This window comes from Chlorocebus sabaeus, chromosome 21 (genome assembly GCF_047675955.1).
Source record: "Chlorocebus sabaeus isolate Y175 chromosome 21, mChlSab1.0.hap1, whole genome shotgun sequence".
Classification (NCBI taxonomy): Eukaryota; Metazoa; Chordata; class Mammalia; order Primates; family Cercopithecidae; genus Chlorocebus; species Chlorocebus sabaeus.
Genome location: NC_132924.1, coordinates 25,178,041 through 25,202,599, shown reverse-complemented (window position 1 = coordinate 25,202,599; position 24,559 = coordinate 25,178,041). Strand labels below are relative to the sequence as shown.

At 40.3% G+C, this 24,559-nt stretch overlaps 1 protein-coding gene across 2 annotated transcripts in view; it reads right to left on the bottom strand.

Moving 5' to 3' along the window:
* AOAH (acyloxyacyl hydrolase) overlaps positions 1-24,559 on the bottom strand; it is a 228,137-nt gene that overhangs the window by 61,351 nt on the left and 142,227 nt on the right. For both annotated transcript variants that reach the window (XM_073008965.1, XM_073008964.1), the window contains exon 13: positions 8,097-8,179. In XM_073008965.1, coding sequence (XP_072865066.1) covers positions 8,097-8,179 — 83 coding nt within the window. The remainder of the gene's footprint in view (positions 1-8,096; positions 8,180-24,559) is intronic.

The following is a 24,559-nucleotide window of genomic DNA, read 5'->3' as shown; positions in this document are numbered from 1 at the left end:
AGCAGACTGATGGGTCTTGACTCTTTATCCAGTTTGCCAGTCTGTGTCTTTTAATTGGAGCATTTAGTCCATTTACATTTAAGGTTAAGATTGTTATGTGTGAACTTGATCCTGCCATGATGATATTAACTGGTTATTTTGCTCGTTAGTTGATGCAGTTTCTTCCTAGCCTTGATGGTCTTTACATTTTGGCATGTTTTTGCAATGGCTGGTACCGGTTGTTCCTTTCCATGTTTAGTGCTTCCTTCAGGGTCTCTTGTAAGGCAGGCCTAGTGGTGACAAAATCTCTAAGCATTTGCTTATCTGTAAAGGATTTTATTTCTCCTTCACTTATGAAACTTAGTTTGGCTGGATATGAAATTCTGGGTTTAAAATTCTTTTCTTTAAGAATGTTGAATATTGGCCCCCACTCTCTTCTGGCTTGAAGAGTTTCTGCCGAGAGATCTGCTGTTAGTCTGATGGGCTTCCCTTTGTGGGTAACCCGACCTTTCTCTCTGGCTGCCCTTAAGATTTTTTCCTTCATTTCAACTTTGGTGAATCTGGCAATTATGTGTCTTGGAGTTGCTCTTCTCGAGGAGTATCTTTGTGGCGTTCTCTGTATTTCCTGGATTTGAATGTTGGCCTGCCCTACTAGGTTGGGGAAGTTCTCCTGGATGATATCCTGAAGAGTGTTTTCCAACTTGGTTCCATTTTCCCCGTCACTTTCAGGCACCCCAATCAGACGTAGATTTGGTCTTTTTACATAATCCCATACTTCTTGCAGGCTTTGTTCATTTCTTTTTCTTCTTTTTTCTTTTGGTTTCTCTTCTCGCTTCATTTCATTCATTTGATCCTCCATCGCTGACATTCTTTCTTCCAGTTGGTCGAGACGGTTACTGAAGCTTGTGCATTTGTCACGTATTTCTCGTGTCATGGTTTTCGTCTCTTTCATTTCGTTTGTGAGCTTCTCTGCATTAATTACTCTAGCCATCAATTCTTCCACTTTTTTTTCAAGATTTTTAGTTTCTTTGCGCTGGGTACGTAATTCCTCCTTTAGCTCTGAGAAATTTGATGGACTGAAGCCTTCTTCTCTCATCTCGTCGAAGTCATTCTCCGTCCAGCTTTGATCCGTTGCTGGCGATGAGCTGCGCTCCTTTGCAGGGGGAGATGCGCTCTTATTTTTTGAATTTCCAGCTTTTCTGCCCTGCTTTTTCCCCATCTTTGTGGTTTTATCTGCCTCTGGTCTTTGATGATGGTGATGTACTGATGGGGTTTTGGTGTAGGTGTCCTTCCTGTTTGATAGCTTTCCTTCTAACAGTCAGGATCCTCAGCTGTAGGTTGTAGCTGTAGGAGATTGCTTGAGGTCCACTCCAGACCCTGTTTGCCTGGGTATCAGCAGCAGAGGCTGCAGAAGATAGAATATTTCTGAACAGCGAGTGTACCTGTCTGATTCTTGCTTTGGAATCTTCCTCTCAGGGGTGTACTCCACCCTGTGAGGTGTGGGGTGTCAGACTGCCCCTAGTGGGGGATGTCTCCCAGTTAGGCTACTCAGGGGTCAGGGACCCACTTGAGCAGGGAGTCTGTCCCTTCTCAGATCTCAACCTCCGTGTTGGGAGATCCACTGCTCTCTTCAAAGCTGTCAGACAGAGTCGTTTGCGTCTGCAGAGCTGCTGCGTTTGTTATTATTTACTGTGCCCTGTCCCCAGAGGTGGAGTCTACAGAGACAGGCAGGTTTCCTTGAGCTGCTGTGAGCTCCACCCAGTTCGAGCTTCCCAGGAGCTTTGTTTACCTACTTAAGTCTCAGCAATGGCGGGCGCCCCTCCCCCAGCCTCGCTGCTGCCTTGCCGGTAGATCACAGACTGCTGTGCTAGCAATGAGGGAGGCTCCGTGGGTGTGGGACACTCCCGGCCAGGTGTGGGATATGATCTCCTGGTGTGCCTGTCTGCTTAAAGCGCAGTATTGGGGTGGGAGTTACCCGATTTTCCAGGTGTTGTGTGTCTCAGTTCCCCTGGCTAGGAAAAGGGATTCCCTTCCCCCTTGCGCTTTCCAGGTGAGGCAATGCCTCGCCCTGCTTCAGCTCTCGCTGGTCGGGCTGCAGCAGCTGACCAGCACCGATCGTCTGGCACTCCCCAGTGAGATGAACCCAGTACCTCAGTTGAAAATGCAGAAATCGCCGGTCTTCTGTGTCGCTCGCGCTGGGAGTTGGAGACTGGAGCTGTTCCTATTCGGCCATCTTGCTCCGCCCCTTACATTTTATTTTAAATTAAACATAATCTTGTCAATTGTGTTCTTTGCCCACTATTAAGGTTTTTAAGTTGGCAAGCTGGATTCAGTTGAATTACAATTTGTGCTTTAGCTCTTCTCAAAGGTTTAATGGGACTCCCGAATTATTTAGGTTTAAAAAAAAATGTGTGTTAGATGTACAAGTCCCTGCTATGCGAAATAGAGGCTGAGCTAATATTGGCCCCATGTGGCTCCTGTTCCCCATGCGACTGGACATCAGTCTTAAAGCAAATTACTGAACCATACACCAAGGAAAGTGCAACAACGGAGGCGTGAACAAAGGGCTGGCCTGCTGAGCCAGGTGGAGTGGCTGACCCGTTCTGCTGGGCATGGGGGCACGAGATCACACAGGACAGGGAGGGATGAATAAAGTCTAGTATTTACTGAGTCCTCGCTGAGAATGAGGCCCCCAGGATTAATGCCCAGGTCTCGAAGAGTGAAATATACAGCACAGGGGTAGGAGGCAGTTCAGGGTCCACTTTTGCACCCATGGCCTCCTCAGCTGGGTGCTGCCAGAGTCATTTGCTGATGGTGTATCCCCCAAAGGGAGGGCATTTTTTGCTGGAGAGAGGCTGAAACCCCTCATCTACTTTTCCTCTACCTTAAGCCTCCACCCCCAGCACGTCCCAGAGTTCCCAGCTCAATCAGCCAAGGCTGCTTCCCAGCCCCTTCCAATCCTTAGCCCACCATCCTCAGGGCTTCTTTAGCTGCCTGGCCTTCCACACTGTCTCCTCTCCCCGTTAATTCCTGCCCTTACACCCTGGTTCCTCCCCAAGTGGAGTCCTGAGCCCACTCCCCAGGCTGCAACCATCTCCTGCCTCTCAGGAGTCCGTCTGCTGCTGCTCACTTCTGTCAATCTTAGTTTCCATCACTTCGCACTCCTGTCCCTAGCCCAGCTTTTTCCTTGCAGAGGGAGCCCCTTCTTTCTGCCTGATACTCAAGGCCAATCCAGCCGCCCCCAGCTACCCTCCCACCTGCTGCTCTCTCTTAGGATCTGGGTATCCAATCCCAGAGCCCTTCTGCTGCCCTCTAACTCCAGGAGCCACAGGCTTTCTTATTATTAACATGTAGCTTTTGAATTTATTTTTATGTTTTTCAAATCAACTTCTTTCTCTTAAAAATTTTTTGAAGTTGATTAATGGGTGCAAACATACAGATAGATAGAAGAAATAGGACCTGGTGTTCCATAGACTAGTAGGGCAACTGTAGTTAACATTAATCTATTGAACACTTCAAAATAGCTATAAGAGAATAATCAGAATGTTCCTAGCATGCAGAAAAGATAAATATTTAGGTGAGGGATATCCCAGTTACCCTGATTTGATTATATGAATGTGTCAAGTGATCACAGGTACCCTGAAGATCTGTACATCTATTATGCAGCAATAAAAAAAAATAAAATTACTAACAATGACAAAAAATCTTTTGACATTGAAAAAATGATTGGGCCAGGCATAGTGGCTCATGCCTGTAATCCCAGCTTTTAGGGAGGCTGAGTCAAGAGGATTGCTTGAGCCCGAGTTCAAGACCAGCTTTGACAACATAGTGAGGTCCCTGTTTCTTACCAAAAAATAAATAAATAAATAAATAAAAATAAATAAAACATAAAAATAATCAGGGGTGGTGGTAAATGCCTATGTTTCCAGGATTTGGGAGGCTAAGGTGGGAGGATCACTTGAACCCAAGTGTTTGAGGTTATGATGAGCTATGACCATGCCACTGTGCTCTAGCCTGAGTGACAGAGTGACACCCTGTCTCAAAAAGAAAAAAAAAAAAAAAAAAAAAAGAAAGAAAGAAAAGAAGGAAAGAAAAGAAAGAAAAAGCAAATGTTTTTTCAAAACCACTGAGTAAATAATAATACAGGTGGTAGGTGCAATTAGCAACACTGTTTCAGTGGTACCCTAATGCTGGACATTTATGAAGCCCTGTGTTTCTCATTTAGCCTTCAGCAGCCCCCTGAAGTGCAGGTATGTACCGTTCCCATCCCTATGTGCAAGGAAAGCCGTATCTGGTCAGTCAGGCACCGGGTTTTGTGATGAATTCCACAATGTCACATGACATAATTTAAAGAACTGGCTTTAATGGGGAAAAGCTGGGTTTGCAAAAGATGAGAAGGCAGCTATCTCCAGCACTGCCTCATCCCACTGAGTTTGAGTGCAGCCTCTCCCCAGGAGGATGGGGAAGATGGCCCACTCAGGCTGGTTTGTTGTTTGGGCAACCCTGAATGAGATCCAGGGTCACCTTTGGCAACTGTGCTCACTGAACCGTGATCCCCATTTTACAGACGCAGAAACAGGCAAGAGACATTCAGTGATCAGCCCAAGCCACACACCAATTCCCGGACCCAAATTCAAAACCAGTCTACTTTATACTTCAAGGAAAAGAGACAATTATATGAGGCAATCAGGAGAGGAAAGGCTCTGCTCTCTGTTTTTGGGGCCCTATTTTCCATCTCAGAGAAGGACCAGAGGAGCCAGCCAGCTCTGCAGTTCTTGTGTCCTTCCCTCTTCTATGTGCTGGCTGCCTCCCACCTTGGGCCATTTTGGTGTCTAGGAAGTTCTGAGAGCCACTGCAAGCCCCTCCTCTGTTGATTGTGAACAAGACTTGGCAGGACCCTTGCCATTCCTAACCCCTGCAGCAGAGAACCGTTCCTTGGATTAAAGATGACTTCCCCATTCTCCATTTTAAAATGCGTTATAGGGTCAGGCACAGTGGCTCACGCCTGTAATCCCAGCGTTTTGGGAGGCCAAGGCTTGTGGATTACCTGAGGTGAGGAGTTTGAGACCAGCCTGGCCAACATGGTGAAACCCTGTCTCTGCTAAAAAATACAAAAAATAGCTGGGCATAATGGCGCGTGCCTGTAATCCCCGCTACTTGGGAGGCTGAGGTAGGGGGATAGCTTGAACCCCAGAGGTGGAGGTTGCAGTGAGCTGAGATTGCACCACTGCACTCCAGCCTGGGTGACAGAGCGAGACTCTGTCTCAAAAACATAAAAAAATGTGTTATAATCACTGACCGGGGTTCATGATAGACTTATGTATAGATGTTTTTGAGATCTCTTACATAAGGATCAGGATGAAAATAGGAGCTGTTTCTTTAATTCTTACTACTGAATTTTTTAGAAACACTTTAGTATTCTATTCGACTCTTCCCTTTTTCCCCTTTCTCTCTTGCTGGTTCTGAAAAATCAGTGTAGCCCTATAAATATGCAGAATGTGAAAAGCTGACTTTTCCTATATCTAATAAAAACCTTGGAGAATAATTGAAGTAATATGGCGTGGGTAGTCAGGTTACATGCTGCATGATATCAAAAGAAAGTCCATAGCAAGGAAATACAAGAGAAAATAGGAAGAGGGGCTGGAGAATAAAACCAGAACATTAAATAATGAGTAACTGAGAAACTACAAAAAATCTTTTTAGAATTACAGTCTTAGAAAAATAGTCGAGGATAGTCAAAGAACACTAGACAAAGTATACATTTTACGCATTTCTAAGGACTGCAAATTCAAAGAAAAGGAAGAAAATATCCCCTCTTCCCCGGCATCTATTCATTAGACAAAAGTCTGACAAAAGTCACAGCCTTTGAGCACATTTTGACATGATTAGGTTCTCCTCCTGTCTCCTGTGCCCCGTTTTGCCTTTGCGATCTGAATTTTAAAGGAATGTTGTCAAGACAGCAGATCACGGAAGGACAGCCATTTACCATCAATCGTCCTAGGTATACTTTTTGGATTATCTTACTCTGGTCTTTATGATTTTATGAAAGATCGCTGCATTTATTGTGGGTAGAAAGGTGATGTTGACTTTGTACACCTGGGTGTTGTGAAGGAGAAATGCTGGATTAGAGTCACAAATAACAAAGAGCAGCTTGCAGCCTGCATTTCTGGCAGAATCCTATTGCTCAGTGTCCTGCTCTAACCTCATACCTTTGGCTATGGAACCTTGGACAAGCCATGTGCTACTCCTTAGACTCAGTTTCTGTCAAAATTTTTTAAAGGTTGTTTCTATATAAAAATAAAATCATCAGGAAACAGAAAAGCAGAAAAAAATGAAAGCAATCACCCATAATTTATCAAACACAACGATTTTCCATATTTTCTACCAATCTTTCCTAAGTCTACCTTTTTTCCCTTTTAAAAATATGGTAGAAACTGAATTGTATGATTCAATTTTATATCCTGATTTTTCTTTTGGCAGTGTTTTGTCTTTCTAAATAAAAATATATTTGACCTTTAGCCATCATTTTCTAGGACTACATAACATTTCTCACAGATGAGTTTTTTGTGTTTTGTTTTTTATAATCTTCATTGACAGAGGGTATTTGACAGTGTTGGGGGCTGTTTGAGTATCTCACTAAAGGAAAAAGAAAGTGCAGCCACAGGCCTAATGTTCACTTTGTATCTGTGATGAGTCACATGGCCAGATTTGACTGTAACTGTCCGTTAACTATTGGTTGTGTTCACTTGTAGAGGGATGAGACCGATCTCTTTCTGCAGATCATCTGGGATCATAGCCCATTGACTGTATTATCTTTGTTGGTATCTGAGTGGAGTGAGACAATGTGGGTAGAAGTGTCTCCTCTATAAGTTACTCTCTTTGTGGCTGGGGAAGAGGTTCTTGGCTTCTCTATGCCTCCATTTCCCCAACTGCGACAGTGTGAATATTATTTTAATGCCCAATTCTGAGAAGTATATCTTAACACATTTGGTATTGAGTTGAATGCTGCAATCAATGGGTACATTGTAATTTTTCCTTCCTTTTCCCTCCCTCAACACTGCTTAGAGCTATTACAATCAATAGTATCTTAGTACTGAAGAAATGTAATAATACTTGCCTTACAGTGTCTGTTGTTGAAAGGATTAACAGAAATAAACATAAAGTGTTCTTAGCACTTGGTAAGAGCTCAGTTAATGGCAGTACTTATTTTATTACTAAAAAAAATCTATATTGTTCTTAGAAGAGGAGAGCATTTATTCTGTATAGAATATTTGTTATAAGAAATACATTATTTGTAGGTCACGTATTTAGTTTAAACGCTTGCTGCTTGGAAAATTCCTCAACATCTTTTGTTAATTAGAGATAGCACAGGGATGGCAAATAGGTTTAACTTCATGTGCCAAGACTAATTTGTTGATGATGATTGTCAGACGTGCTGTGTTTCAAGAACTGCTGAGGCAGAATCAGAGTGTAGCAGACAAGAGTGCCAAGGCTGATTAGCAATATCTTTCCCAGGCTTAGGAAGACAGAACGGCAACACATACACTGTTTGCCATCTCTGCATTACGGTGTTACAAAACATTACTTGGCAATTCATTAGGCGTTAGCCAGGCCATGGCTTATTAATCAGAAGTCTCATCAGAATCTTGTGGCAATAGACCACCTCGAGGTCCAAGGTGGAAGGCTGAAACCCACACAGGTGAAACTGAAAACTCCAACCCCAGCAGAAACGTGGGAGACCTTGCACCATCTGAGAGGGCAGAGCTTTTGCAATGACCTTAGTTTTGCTCAGCTCTTGTTCTGCTACTGTGCATTTAGGTCTTGCCTCCTGAGCCTCAGACATCCTGTGCCTTGGCCTTGCTAGCACTTTGCTGTTGGACGAATGATCTGCTCTCTTGGTCAATCCCTTGACTGCAGGTTGTTTTTGTTCTCCTTTGCTGTGGGTAAATGGCTCTAAGCACAGGGCCCTTCTTTCAGAGAGGGCAATGGTGTTGGAAGGGAGACTGTTAATTTTATTCTGTGATCCTTGTTATCGAATCTCAGCTTTTGAGGTACTTATGAAATAAAATCAATCACTACAGGGACACTGATGAAGGCTTAAATGGAAAGTTACGTACCATTTCTTGAAATATTCTGGTAGTCCCTGTGATTACAGTGGTTTCTTTTCCATAAGCGAAGGTAAATAGATTTTTCTTTAATCCTGAAACAAATATATATGTATATATTTAAGGTCAGGATAGTCACATGAAGAAGTTTAAAAAAACCATGTTTTCATCATGCTTTTTAAAAAATACAGTTAAAATGAACTCAAAAAATCAAATCTCTGCTGACAAGTTTTCTCTGAACTGTGAATGTAATATTGGCAGTTGTTATGAGAAGCAGTTCTATGAAATTGAATTGTATGGGTGTCGTAAGAATACTGTTGAAGACATAAAACTTTTTCTTCTGTACAAAGACCTCTAGAGTCATCCCTTTCAAATACTTTTTACCAAGAGATGCTGTACATTTCTTGAGCAATTGCTCATCTTTACCAACTCTGTTATTTTGAACCTGACCATGTTTCCTTTCTTTTCTTTTTTTTTTTTTTTTGGTTGCTATGAAGCTGTGGTTGACACTGTTATTATCTTTCAGCTTTATTCTCCCTTCATGCACTATAATAGAATTTTTAGCAAGAGCCATGTCTGTCCAGAATGAGGATTGCATTTTCCAGCTCCTCTTGCAGCTAGGAGTGGCACATCACTAAGTTCTGGGTGAGATGAGATGGGATTAGAACTATCCAGTGGTGATTTCTGGTAATGCTTCTTAGGAAGCCATTGGATGGTGATTCTCGTTCCTTCTTTGTACCCTTTCTCCAGTCTCTTGCCCAGAATAGGAATGCTGCCATCTTAAACTATGGGAATAAGGTCCACATTGAGAAGGCAGAGGGGTGAGCGGGAAGGAGTTCCTGAGAACTGGGTGGAGTTGAGCTCCCATATCAATTCCAGACTGCACATTTTCTAAACCTTTCTGTGTGAGAGAAATAAACTCATATATGTTGAATCTCTGTTCCTTGAATCTAATACTAATAAACACAGAGCTTACAGACAAATTTGACACCAGTATCAAGCTATAATTATACATATTCTAAGTCATTTTCTTGGCTCCCTTTTGTCTCATCTTTGATTTTTCATTTTCTTTTGCTTAATTTAGATGTAAGTAGTTTAATTAATGCAACAAAATTTAGTTTAAAAGTAATTAAATGTTACGTTCTCTAAACTTTCATAGGCTTCCTAAAATCTTTAAAACAAGACCAGATGTAAACTAAAAAATAATAACTTAGCTCAAAATATTTGAGTAATCTTCAAATGTATTTTATCTTCTTTTCATTATAATAAGTTCACATCTCACAACCTTACATACAATCACCAATTATTAAGTGTTATATGAAATCTTACTAATTGTATTACAGTGCTTGGCAACTGTCTCAGTGCTTCAGAAAGGTAAGCATATATTGTGTTCGGGTATTTCAGGATGCATAGAAAATAGTGTCCTTTTTTTGAAGTCTGAGAAAACCAACGATAATGTTTTTTAATAGAAGGCCATGATGCCTGAGCAATATTTTAAGTGTGAGATTTTTGCTTTGTAGTATAATTTTGAGGTGAATAATGTACTTATTTTTTAAAATCAAAGCTACCCATGCACAGAGCTTAAAAAGTAATTTACTTAATAGATGTTTATTGAGCACCTGCTACATTCCAAGTTTTATTCTAGGCACTGAGTTATACTGGAAAATTGAAATACATGATCTCTGCTTCTGTGTTGTTGATATTTCAACAGGAAAAGACAAATAAAAGAACTAAACATTATAAAAAAGCAAATGATAGAGTATGTAGAAAGTTAAAATTCTACGAAAAAAGGAAATGAAAATTAAAGTGGCCAAAGGAAGCCTAATTGAGAAGCTAAAATCAACAAAGACTTGAGGTGGTGAGTCTCATAGAACCAAATAACTTACCTATGTGTGTATATAAGACTTGTGATGATAAGTAGCAACCCCACACCTCCCTCCACTCTCCATTTCTCCATTTCCACAGACAACTAATTCCAGCCTTAATTGGCTGGGTCTTTTGATATTTTTCTCCTCATCTCTAAGTAACATAGTTTTAAGGCTACTTCTTGATTGTTAGTCTTTAACATTATCTGTTCACTTTCTACTCTAGAAAAGGATTTAGCTATTGACAACTAATCAATAATTGCTTTCTATTTTCTTTCTAACTTTTTTATTTCTGTAGAGTTAATAACTGCCTTTTGTTTTTTTTCCTTAATTTTCTAAGTATTTATCATTGTATTAGCCTATTCTAATATTGCTATAAAGGAATATTTGAGACTGGGTAATTTATAAGAAAAGAGGTTTAGTTGGCTTATGGTTCTGCAGGGTATAAAGGAAGCTTAGCAGCATCTGTTTCTGGGGAGGTCTCAGGAAGCTTCTAATCATGGCAGAAGGTCAAAGGGGAACAGGCATGTCACATGGAAAAAGGAGGAGTAGGAGAGCAAGCAAATGTGCTACACACATTTAAATGACAAGATTTCATGAGAACTCACTCACTATCTTGAGGACGGTACCAACAGGGATGGTGCTAAACCATGCATGAGAAATCCGCCTCCATGTTTCAATCACCTCAAATTTTTCATAAGCCTAAAACTGCTTCAAAAAAAAAACCCTATTTAAAAAAAAGGCCCTACATAGCTGAACGGAACTCAGCTTTCCCAGCTGTCCCTTCCCAGGCACATCATGTGAGTGAAGCCATCTTAGATCCTCCAGCCCAGCCCAGCCATTAGGTGATGTCATCAAGTAACCATAATGTCATATAGAGAGGAATAATTGGCCAGCCAAGCTCTGCCTGAATTCCTGAACCCCCGAAATTGTGAGATATGATAAAATGACTATTGTTTTAAGCCACAAAAGTTTGGGGCAGTTTGTTACACAACGATAACATAAATCTGTATTAGGTATTAGTCAGGGTTCTCCAGAGGGACAGAACTAATGGAATATATATATATTAACTCACACTCTCACAAGTCCCATAATAGGCTGTAGGTAGGCTGAGGAGCAAGGAGAACCAGTTCAAGTTCCAAAACTGAAGAACCTGGAGTCTGATGTTCCAGGGCAGGAAGCATCCAGCACGGGAGAAAGATGTAGGCTGGGAGGCCTGGCCAGTCTCTCTTTTCACATTTTTCTGCCCGCTTCTATTCTAGCCACGCTGGCCGCTGATTAGATTGTTCCCACCCAGATTAAGGTTGGGTCTCCCTTTCCCAGGCCACTGACTCAAATATTAATCTCCTTTGACAACACCCTCACAGACACACCCAGGATCAATACTTTGTATACTTCAATCCAATCAAGTTGACACTCAGTATTAACCATCACAGTTACGATTTTTTTCCCTCACAAGTCTGAAGGAATTGACTGATTTTGGCTTTTAGCCTCCCCAGCGTTGTTAAGTATGAAGCAATTCTGTGTCTTTATCTTTTGAAAGCCTATGGTAGTATTTCATTCCAAGTGTTCTGAAATGTTATGATGGCAAGCATGGTGTGTGTCTGATTTTACTCACAGTGTTAGACCTTTGATAAATCCTTTCAACTTGGAAATTCATGATGTTCAGTTTTGAGAGATGTCCTTAAATTATTTCATTGATGATTTCTTCCTTTTTCTTTTTTCCTACAACTATTGGGTCATCTGAACTGGTCTTGTAATTTTCCCTGTTTCTCTGTCCTATTTTCATGTCATGGTCCTTTTTCTCCATTTTTTGGATAATATCCTCAACTTTATTTTTTAATCGTTCTATGAATGTCATCTGCTATTACCAGAATACTTTACAAATGACCTTATTGGTTCTCTGGATATCTTTTTAATTTTAATGTTATTGTTTTATGAATGTAACATCTTCTTTTATCCTTTTTTGAAGCACTTCTCTGCTATAGAATTCTTCTATCTTTTCGAATATATTAATTTCAGTTATTTTAATATGTAGGCTATTAAACTTTCTAAAATGTTTTATCTCCCTTAGTACATAGTCTCTGTTTCTCTAAGTTGCTTTTTTCCCCTTTGTTTTTGTATTGTCTTTCATGTTTGAGGTTTCTTTCAGATGTGTGATGATCCTGGGTTATAGGCTTATTTTTAAATATTGAAACTGGTTGCCAGCCAAAAAGCTGATTGATTTTGATTGGAAACTGGGCCCCTGGCTGTGCTTGTTGACTGCAGCCCTCACTGCAAGATGAGCTGTCTGGGCCTTTTTTGGAGAACCCTGCTGTCAGCGTCTGTGGGACTCTCCTCTTGGGATGTTCAGATTCCACAAGGAAGGGTCTTCTAGTCTGCAGCTAGGAGAGTACAGATTGGGTTGGCAGCACTCTAGGGCATGTGGGGAAGGGTCCTCAACATTTAGCATTCATGCGTTTTCGTAGGACACTCCTCTCCTCATTTATGTTTGGTGTCTTCCAGTCCAGAGGCCCTTGGCTTTAGTGTTTCCAGAGAACAAAGCTCTAGTCTTACTCCAGAGTAAGGAAGGGGCAGTTGACCACCTGTGGGGAGTTGGAAGGAGTCTGAGGAGCTAACTGCTCTTCAGCAATCTTCCAACGAATACTTCTGGTTTAGCCTCACCTGCATTACTAGAACTCCCACATGTAATGAATCCCCAAGTCTTCTGGGGCTCCTGCAGTGTGAACTGGGCTGCTTCTTGGCATTTCCTCCCACCAGCTTAGGATGCAGCTCTCCTGAATCTACTAAGTCAGTTACCACTCATCTGTCTGATTTCTAGCTACCAATGTTTTGTGGCTGTTGGCTCTTCTTGTTCTCTTTGTCCTCATGGACAAATTCATTTACTGTTGTTAGAGTAGGGCTTTTCAAGGGAGGGATGTAAATGCTTGTGTTCAATCTGCTATCTTACTCAAAAGCCTACTCAAAAGCCTGAAATGGATACCTTATACACTGCATCGTTTATGCCCTCTGCCTTGAATATTTTATTATATTTTGGAAAAACAGATGGGAAATGGGCACTGGATCTGAGTTTGATACTAAAATAATTTTATGGTCAATAAAGAGGAGTCATTTTTCTTTGGGGAAGTAATCCTTACCTATTTAGTCACAAATGTATTTTTGATCATTCTAAGAATGGAATTTGTGTACCAAAATATTGTTTTGCTCATGTCCTGCTCATGAGGAGTAAATAGTGTGGGTATTAATATTATGGATACAGTTAGTTGCACCTTTCATTATAAGAATATAGAAATCTTTACCAATAAGAGATCATTTTATTAACATTTCTGACTAGAAATAGTATCTAGAATTTTGGGATGAAAGTCTTGTACCAAGCACTAGGAAGTATTTCACATAGTAAAAGATACTGCTTTCTTTCATCCCCATCCCAAATCTATAATCTCTCTTACACATTTTAGGAATTGCATTTCTCAAGGAGTGTTCAGAAATCCTGAGTATATAGTGAGATCAATATAATATTTTGATATGTCTGCAAATTGAGAAGATAGTTTTATAGAAAATTATATATATGCAGGGTCTTGAGCTTGTAGTCATAGGACAAGCTGAGGCTACTAGGACGCCATGCATAATGAGTTTAAACTATCACGATCATTCTGGTCTTAAATCCTCCTCCTCTTGCTCTCCTTTCTCCACAAAAATCCAGTGTCTCAGTGTGATCTTTTATTTTTCTCTTTCTGTTCTGTTGCGTATATCAAAATCTAGTCCAATGTGCTAGGAGGAGGTGACTGCTTTCGGCTTGTAAGTTGAGGGATGCACAAGAGGGGTACTTAAAATTTCTTTTCTCCACACTTTGTCCAATGCCTACAGAACTGAATCCTTAACTCCGGGCACAAGTGTGGAAGTTAACTTTCCAGTTTCACCAGCTCCTTCTACTGGAGGGCCTGGCAGTACAGGCATTTCATGTGAAAACACACTGGTTGGGTTTTGATTTCCAGCACCATAATTCAAAATGAGTAAAACTCAAACAGAATGGCTGTTACTCTTCCCAACATTGGCTCAGGGAACACAAAAAAAATCACTTTCTCTGAGAGCTTCCTAATGCCTCTCCCAACACATTTCAGAGAACAAAACAGTAATATCAAGAATGGGCCTCAAGAGTAATGTAGACAAATTAAAGAGGTTGATTTAAAATGGAATAAATGATTGCCTCCTATGTTGATTCAAGGCAGAACCTATTTGGAAAGAGGCAAAAATGGAGTTCTTCCAAAGCCTTTGTAGCCTGCCAGAGATCTCTGAGGTAAACCAGATGTGATACGAGTCAAGCAAGACTGATGAAGCACATTCTGATGAAATTTCTTAGTCAATGTTTTTTGTTTGTTTGTTTGTTTGTTTGTTTTGAGACAGATTCTCACGCTGTCACCCAGGCTGGAGTGCAGTGGCGCAATCTCGATTCACTGCAACCTCCGCCTCCTGGGTTCAAGCAATTCTCCTGTCCCAGCCTCCTGAGTATCTGGGATTACAGGCGTGCACCACCATGCCGGGCTAATTTTTGTATTTTTAGTAGAGACAGGGTTTCACCATGTTGGCCAGGCTGGTTTCGAACTCCTGACCTCAGGTGATCCTCCTGTTAGGCAATTTCTGACTCTGTCCAGAGGCACAACTTGCTTGGGTATAAATTATGAGGCTCCATTAAGTTGAATCTTAGGGAATAAGTCACAAAAGACAGGCTCCAGCAGTAGGGTTGATGAGAAATACCTGGGAACATTTGATGTAAAGGGTTAGGACAGGGAGTAAATTAGGATAAAATTAGGTAACTTAGAGACTAGACAGGCTTTAAGACTTTATCCAGGGACCTTTTCTGCTAGGAAAATTTAAGAAAAGGGTGGATAACTTTCTTTCTAATGCAGATGGAGGTCAGGCCAGCATGGGGCCAGGGAGATAGATTGAAGACCTTTTAAGATTCCTTTCAGTCCTTTGATATTAGCCACATCTCAGAGTTCTGTGTAACCCCTAACTCACTGCATCATAGAACAACTAAGATGCAGCCTCAGAGAGTGATAAACATACAGAATATGACTCACCGTGGACTCAGAGAACTGGCAATAGGCTAATTATGCAGAAGTGAGGATGGCTACAGAGGAGGTCCTAGGAGTTCACAAAAGATTAGCAGGACAGCATGATAAATTTTGAATTTGGACCAGAAAAATAGTACAGGGAAATAGACTTCATAGGCATTGTGTTCAAGAATTCATGAGCTACTAGACTCAGACAAGGCTTCCTACCTGTTAGGTTAACCTCTCACTGAGATTTCCTCCCTTCCTGTTCTCTGAGCTTGAAGCAGTTGTAGCTTTCTCCATCCTGGCCTTTCCCAGCCCCAGATCTGATTCTTTTTTTTTTTTTTTTTACAATATTATTTCTTTATTTATTCAATAAATAATTGTTGAACAACTCTCACGTACAAACAACTTTCCTGGAAACTAGATACAGAGCTGTGATAACCTTGTTTGGTGATCACCTCTTTTCTAAACCGTCATTCATAATAACCTCTTTATTCAAACATATTAAATATTCAAACCCTCATCCTTATATTTTAACCATCTCCTGGATTTAAATCACACCGTATTCCTTCCATAATACAAAGCCAATAACTCCAGCTCCACTCTTAACCATTTTCCTCAATTCCTGCCTCTTTTTATTTTCAATTCTAATCCTTTACTAGTATAAGAGATGATATTATATGTAGTGAAGAGATTATCATTCAGAAAATGCTAACAAGTCATATATGTATTTTACTAAATGAACAACACAAACAAAAAAACTGCATCCAAATACTACATTTGCTTTTGACACTAGACCTGGTTTTTCAATGCTATCTGAAAAGAAAATAAGAACCAAAATATGGGACAGAAAAAAGTTCTACCATTCTCTTCACGAACATTTCTCTACCTCTTCTTGGGACCTTGGAATTCAGGTCTTTGTTAGATTAGGTACGATTCCATCTTTGTAAATATATGTATAGCTTTGGAGCCAAAATTTAAAAATTACCTTGAAAGAAATATTTCCTTGTCCAAATCATTCTTGCGAACACTATGCAGGGATTTTATACATGAATTTACTGCCGTTTCCAATTATATGTGAAGGCCAGTTGGCTTGTACCATTGAAGAAAGTTAAATATGAGTGTGTGTGCGTGTTGTGTGTGTGTGTGTGTATACTGCCCATGAATATAACTTTGAGAGTGATAAATTAGATATCACTATATTTTCAGGAAAAAAAAATTCAAAATGTCACATATTCTGAACTAAAGGTTCAGTGAAGCTGGAGGAAAGCTATATATGGGATATATTTTAATGTGATGAGATAATGGTTACCTACAAACAACCAGCAGAAAGTCAGAAGTTACAGATAGAATAATTAATTAGACCAGAATAACTTACTAAAGTTTCAGGTCATTTTACCACGTGTTTGTAGATATTCCTCCCATCTTCCCACTCCTCAGTATATTTTTAAAATTTTTTAATTTTTTATGTTTGTGGGTACATTGTAGCTGCACGTATTTATGGTGTACATGAGATATATTGATATAGGTATACAATGCACAATAATATCAGGGTAAATGAGTTATTCATCATCTCAAGCATTTATCATTTCTTTGTGTTCCAAACTATCCAATTGTACTATTTTAGTTATTTTAGACATACAATAAATTAAATTATTATTTACTGTAGTCACTCAGGTATGCTATAAAACAATAGATCTTATTCAGTATATCTAACTGTATTTTTATTCCTATTCACTGTTCCCTCTCCCCACACCCCAACTCCTCTTCCTATCTCTTGTTACAATCAATTATAATCTATCTTCATGAGTTAAATTGTTTTACTTTTTCTTTTCTTTTTTTTTTTTTTGAGATGGAGTCTCACTCTGTCACCAGGCTGGAGTGCAGTGGTGCAATCTTGGCTCACTGCAATCTCCGCCTCCCGGGTTCAAGTGACTCTCCTGTCTCTGCGCCCTGAGTAGCTGGAATTAAAAGTGCTCACCACCACCCCCAGCTAATTTTTGTATTTTTAGTAGAGACGGGGTTTGACCATGTTGGCCAGGATGGTCTTGATCTCTTACCTCATGAACTGCCCTCTTCGGCCTCCCAGAGTTCTGGGATTACAGGCATGAGCCACCATGCCTGGCCTAATCTATCTTCATGAGTTAAACTGTTTTACATTTTGTTTGTTTGTTTGTTTGTTTTTTGAGACAAAGTCTCTCTCTGTCACCAGGCTGGAGTGCAGTGGTGAGATCTTGGCTCACTGCAACCTCCACCTTTTCCTTTTTTTTTTTTTTTTAATGAATTTGTAATTTTATTTTTTTATTTTTTATTATTATTATACTTTAAGTTCTAGGGTACATGTGCATAACGTGCAGGTTTGTTACATATGTATACTTGTGCCATGTTGCTGTGCTGCACCCATCAACTCGTCAGCATCCATCAACTCGTCATTTACATCAGGTATAACTCCCAATGCAATCCCTCCCCCCTCCCCCCTCCCCATGATAGGCCCCAGTGTGTGATGTTCCCCTTCCCGAGTCCAAGTGATCTCATTGTTCAGTTCCCACCTGTGAGTGAGAACATGCAGTGTTTGGTTTTCTGTTCTTGCTATAGTTTGCTAAGAATGATGGTTTCCAGCTGCATCCATGTCCCTACAAAGGACACAAACTCATCCTTTTTTATGGCTGCATAGTATTCCATGGTGTATATGTGCCACATTTTCTTAATCCAGTCTGTCACTGATGGACATTTGGGTTGATTCCAAGTCTTTGCTATTGTGAATAGTGCCACAATAAACATACGTGTGCATGTGTCTTTATAGCAGCATGATTTATAATCCTTTGGGTATATACTCAGTAATGGGATGGCTGGGTCATATGGTACATCTAGTTCTAGATCCTTGAGGAATCGCCATACTGTTTTCCATAATGGTTGAACTAGTTTACAATCCCACCAACAGTGCAAAAGTGTTCCTATTTCTCCACATCCTCTCCAGCACCTGTTGTTTCCTGACTTTTTAATGATTACCATTCTAACTGGTGTGAGATGGTATCTCATTGTGGTTTTGATTTGCATTTCTCTGATGGCAAGTGATGATGAGCATTTTTTCATGTGTCTGTTGGCTGTATGAATGTCTTCTTTTGAGAAATGTCTGTTCATATCCTTTGCCCACTTTTTGATGGGGTTGTTTGTTTTTTCCTTGTAAATTTGTTTGAGTTCTTTGTAGGTTCTGGATATTAGCCCTTTGTCAGATGAGTAGATTGCAAAAATTTTCTCCCATTCTGTAGGTTGCCTGTTCACTCTGATGGTAGTTTCTTTTGCTGTGCAGAAGCTTTTTAGTTTAATTAGATCCCATTTGTCAATTTTGGCTTTTGCTGCCATTGCTTTTGGTGTTTTAGACATGAAGTCTTTGCCCATGCCTATGTCCTGAATGGTACTACCTAGGTTTTCCTCTAGGGTTTTTATGGTATTAGGTCTAACATTTAAGTCTCTAATCCATCTTGAATTAATTTTCGTATAAGGAGTAAGGAAAGGATCCAGTTTCAGCTTTCTACTTATGGCTAGCCAATTTTCCCAGCACCATTTATTAAATAGGGAATCCTTTCCCCATTTCTTGCTTCTCTCAGGTTTGTCAAAGATCAGATGGCTGTAGATGTGTGGTATTATTTCTGAGGACTCTGTTCTGTTCCATTGGTCTATATCTCTGTTTTGGTACCAGTACCATGCTGTTTTGGTTACTGTAGCCTTGTAGTATAGTTTGAAGTCAGGTAGCGTGATGCCTCCAGCCTTGTTCTTTTGACTTAGGATTGTCTTGGAGATGCGGGCTCTTTTTTGGTTCCATATGAACTTTAAAGTAGTTTTTTCCAATTCTGTGAAGAAACTCATTGGTAGCTTGATGGGGATGGCACTGAATCTATAAATAACCTTGGGCAGTATGGCCATTTTCATGATATTGATTCTTCCTATCCATGAGCATGGTATGTTCTTCCATTTGTTTGTGTCCTCTTTGATTTCACTGAGCAGTGGTTTGTAGTTCTCCTTGAAGAGGTCCTTTACATCCCTTGTAAGTTGGATTCCTAGGTATTTTATTCTCTTTGAAGCAATTGTGAATGGAAGTTCATTCATGATTTGGCTCTCTGTTTGTCTGTTACTGGTGTATAAGAATGCTTGTGATTTTTGCACATTAATTTTGTACCTTGAGACTTTGCTGAAGTTGCTTATCAGCTTAAGGAGATTTTGGGCTGAGACAATGGGGTTTTCTAAATATACAATCACGTCATCTGCAAACAGGGACAATTTCACTTCTTCTTTTCCTAACTGAATCCCCTTGATTTCTTTCTCTTGCCTGATTGCCCTAGCCAGAACTTCCAACACTATGTTGAATAGGAGTGGTGAGAGAGGGCATCCCTGTCTTGTGCCAGTTTTCAAAGGGAATTTTTCCAGTTTTTGCCCATTCAGTATGATATTGGCTGTGGGTTTGTCATAAATAGCTCTTATGATTTTGAGGTACGTTCCATCAATACCGAATTTATTGAGCGTTTTTAGCATGAAGGGCTGTTGAATTTTGTCAAAAGCCTTTTCTGCATCTATTGAGATAATGATGTGGTTCTTGTCTTTGGTTCTGCTTATATGCTGGATTATGTTTATTGATTTGCGAATGTTGAACCAGCCTTGCATCCCAGGGATGAAGCCCACTTGATCATGGTGGATAAGCTTTTTGATGTGCTGCTGAATCTGGTTTGCCAGTATTTTATTGAGGATTTTTGCATCGATGTTCATCAGGGATATTGGTCTAAAATTCTCTTTTTTTGTTGTGTCTCTGCCAGGCTTTGGTATCAGGATGATGTTGGCCTCATAAAATGAGTTAGGGAGGATTCCCTCTTTTTCTATTGATTGGAATAGTTTCAGAAGGAATGGTACCAGCTCCTCCTTGTACCTCTGGTAGAATTCGGCTGTGAATCCATCTGGTCCTGGACTTTTTTTGGTTGGTAGGCTATTAATTATTGCCTCAATTTCAGAGCCTGCTATTGGTCTATTCAGGGATTCAACTTCTTCCTGGTTTAGTCTTGGAAGAGTGTAAGTGTCTAGGAAATTATCCATTTCTTCTAGATTTTCTAGTTTATTTGCGTAGAGGTGTTTATAGTATTCTCTGATGGTAGTTTGTATTTCTGTGGGGTCGGTGGTGATATCCCCTTTATCATTTTTTATTGCGTCTATTTGATTGTTCTCTCTTTTCTTCTTTATTAGTCCCCCTGGCGGTCTGTCAATTTTGTTGATCTTTTCAAAAAACCAACTCCTGGATTCATTGATTTTTTGGAGGGTTTTTTGTGTTTCTATCTCCTTCAGTTCTGCTCTGATCTTGGTTATTTCTTGCCTTCTGCTAGCTTTTGAATGTGTTTGCTCTTGCTTCTCTAGTTCTTTTAATTGTGATGTTAGAGTGTCAATTTTAGATCTTTCCTGCTTTCTCTTGTGGGCATTTAGTGCTATAAATTTCCCTCTACACACTGCTTTAAATGTGTCGCAGAGGTTCTGGTATGTTGTATCTTTGTTTTCATTGGTTTCAAAGAACATCTTTATTTCTGCCTTCATTTCGTTATGTACCCAGTAGTCATTCAGGAGCAGGTTGTTCAGTTTCCATGTAGTTGAGCGGTTTTGATTGAGTTTCTTAGTCCTGAGTTCTAGTTTGATTGCACTGTGGTCTGAGAGAGAGTTTGTTATAATTTCTGTTCTTGTACATTTGCTGAGGAGTGCTTTACTTCCAATTATGTGGTCAATTTTCGAATAAGTGCAATGTGGTGCTGAGAAGAATGTATATTCTGTTGATTTGGGGTGGAGAGTTCTATAGATGTCTATTAGGTCTGCTTGCTGCAGAGATGAGTTCAATTCCTGGATATCCTTGTTAACTTTCTGTCTTGTTGATCTGTCTAATGTTGACAGTGGAATGTTAAAGTCTCCCATTATTATTGTATGGGAGTCTAAGTCTCTTTGTAAGTCTCTAAGGACTTGCTTTATGAATCTGGGTGCTCCTGTATTGGGTGCATATATATTTAGGATAGTTATCTCTTCCTGTTGAATTGATCCCTTTACCATTATGTAATGGCCTTCTTTGTCTCTTTTGATCTTTGATGGTTTAAAGTCTGTTTTATCAGAGACTAGTATCGCAACCCCTGCTTTTTTTTGTTCTCCATTTCCTTGGTAAGTCTTCCTCCATCCCTTTATTTTGAGCCTATGTATGTCTCTGCGTGTGAGATGAGTCTCCTGAATACAGCAGACTGATGGGTCTTGACTCTTTATCCAGTTTGCCAGTCTGTGTCTTTTAATTGGAGCATTTAGTCCATTTACATTTAAGGTTAATATTGTTATGTGTGAACTTGATCCTGCCATTATGATATTAACTGGTTATTTTGCTCATTAGTTGATGCAGTTTCTTCCTAGCCTCGATGGTCTTTACATTTTGGTATGTTTTTGCAATGGCTGGTACCGGTTGTTCCTTTCCATGTTTAGTGCTTCCTTCAGGGTCTCTTGTAAGGCAAGCCTAGTGGTGACAAAATCTCTAAGCATTTGCTTATCTGTAAAGGATTTTATTTCTCCTTCACTTATGAAACTTAGTTTGGCTGGATATGAAATTCTGGGTTTAAAATTCTTTTCTTTAAGAATGTTGAATATCGGCCCCCACTCTCTTCTGGCTTGTAGAGTTTCTGCCGAGAGATCTGCCGTTAGTCTGATGGGCTTCCCTTTGTGGGTAACCCGACCTTTCTCTCTGGCTGCCCTTAAAATTTTTTCCTTCATTTCAACTTTGGTGAATCTGGCAATTATGTGTCTTGGAGTTGCTCTTCTCGAGGAGTATCTTTGTGGCATTCTCTGTATTTCCTGGATTTGAATGTTGGCCTGCCCTACTAGGTTGGGGAAGTTCTCCTGGATGATATCTTGAAGAGTGTTTTCCAACTTGGTTCCATTTTCCCCCTCACTTTCAGGCACCCCAATCAGACATAGATTTGGTCTTTTTACGTGATCCCATACTTCTTGCAGGCTTTGTTCATTTCTTTTTCTTCTTTTTTCTTTTGGTTTCTCTTCTCGCTTCATTTCATTCATTTGATCCTCAATCGCTGATACTCTTTCTTCCAGTTGATCGAGTCGGTTACTGAAGCTTGTGCATTTGTCACATATTTCTCGTGCATGGTTTTCATCTCTTTCATTTCGTTTATGGCCTTCTCTGCATTAATTACTCTAGCCATCAATTCTTCCACTTTTTTTTTTTTTTTTAAGATTTTTAGTTTCTTTGTGCTGGGAACGTAATTCCTCCTTTAGCTCTGAGAAGTTTGATGGACTGAAGCCTTCTTCTGTCATCTCGTCAAAGTCATTCTCCGTCAAGCTTTGATCCATTGCTGGCGGTGAGCTGCGCTCCTTTGCCGGGGGAGATGTGCTCTTATTTTTTGAATTTCCAGCTTTTCTGCCCTGCTTTTTCCCCATGTTTGTGGTTTTATCTGCCTCTGGTCTTTGATGATGATGGTGACGTACTGATGGGGTTTTGGTGTAGGTGTCCTTCCTGTTTGATAGTTTTCCTTCTAACAGTCAGGACCCTCAGCTGTAGGTCTGTTGGAGATTGCTTGAGGTCCACTCCAGACCCTGTTTGCCTGGGTGTCAGCAGCAGAGGCTGCAGAAGATAGAATATTGCTGAACAGCAAGTGTACTTGTCTGATTCTTGCTTTGGAGGCTTCCTCTCAGGGGTGTACTCCACCCTGTGAGGTGTGGGGTGTCAGACTGTCCCTAGTGGGGGATGTCTCCCAGTTAGGCTACTCAGGGTTCAGGGACCCACTTGAGCAGGCAGTCTGTCCCTTCTCAGATCTCAACCTCCGTGTTGGGAGATCCGCTGCTCTCTTCAAAGCTGTCAGACAGAGTCGTTTGCATCTGCAGAGGTTTCTGCTGCTTTCGTTGTTGTTTACTGTGCCCTGTCCCCAGAGGTGGAGTCTACAGAGACAGGCAGGTTTCCTTGAGCTGCTGTGAGCTCCACCCAATTCAAGCTTCCCAGCGGCTTTGTTTACCTACTTAAGCCTCAGCAATGGCGGGCACCCCTCCCCAGCCTCGCTGCTGCCTTGCAGTTAGATCGCAGACTGCTGTGCTAGCAATGAGGGAGGCTCCGTGGGCGTGGGACCCTCCCGGCCAGGTGTGGGATAAAATCTCCTGGTGTGCCTGTTTGCTTAGAGCGCAGTATTGGGGTGGGAGTTACCCGATTTTCCAGGTGTTGTGCGTCTCAGTTCTCCTGGCTAGGAAAAGGGATTCCCTTTCCCCTTGCGCTTCCCAGGTGAGGTGATGCCTCGCCCTGCTTCACCTCTCGCTGGTTGGGCTGCAGCAGCTGACCAGCACTGATTGTCCGGCACTCCCTAGTGAGATGAACCCAGTACCTCAGTTGAAAATGCAGAAATCACCGGTCTTCTGTGTCGCTCGTGCTGGGAATTGGAGACTGGAGCTGTTCCTATTCGGCCATCTTGCTCCGCCCCTCCCCCCCAGATCTGATTCTAAGCCACTGTATTAGGGTAAATATCAAACTGTGATAAAATAGAGACATTTAAGCTGTGGATGCTTATACACCTGAAAAGGTTAGTTGTGACATAGCAGATGGTTTTAATGACCTAAACAGCATTTCTCAAAGGATATTCTGTGAATCACCAGTTTCTTTGAATTTTTCTCATAAAACACACATACGAATTCTACATAGTTCTGTGGTCAAATAAGTTTAGGAAATGTTTTATATATTTTTGAATGTTTTATACTTTTTTGAGAATATACAATGCTTTTTGGCATAGTGAAGGCTATAATAAGACTTATACCAAATAAACTTGTTTAGCTTTATTTAAAGCAACATTTCCAAAACTTGTTTGACTTAACACGTCTTTTAAGAAATGTGTGTTAGTACCCTTTAACATCTTGTGGAACTCGTATTTCATAGAAGAGTTTATGAAGAATATTGATGAATTATCTCTGTGATCTGTATTTAAGCATTGAGGTGGCCTAAAAGTCTCAAGTTCAGTCTGTTACAATGATTCTACTAGAGAAATTTGTAGAGTGTTCATTTACTTTGATTAATCTGGGTTGTAAAGTTATATCATTCTGGGCAAAAATTCACATCAAAGTTTGACTTATCATTAGCCAAATTCACTTCTTAGCAAATCTCCTCTTTGTTTCATTTGTTCCACTTGGCTACTGAATTGATGTTTCTTTTAAATTCATTTTCTCCTATTTGTTGATTACATATGGCTAATATTTTAATGTTAATTGTGTGATTTAATATTTTAATTAATTTTGCTAATCTCTTACAGAATATTTATTATAGGACACACTTAGAATTCCAAGGGTTTAAGTTACACTGATTTATTTTTACATATCACATCATGCAGTTCCTAATTCAGTTATACTCCTTTGCCTTTGTCCTTACTATTTCCCCCAAAAGGCTAATCCCAACAAATCTTACTTGATTTAGACAATCTGAGAAAATGCACGTGAAGGAGGTTTGCAGAGTGTAAAGCACTCTACAAGGGCAAACTGATATCCCTATGAGTTGGTTTAGCAGTTC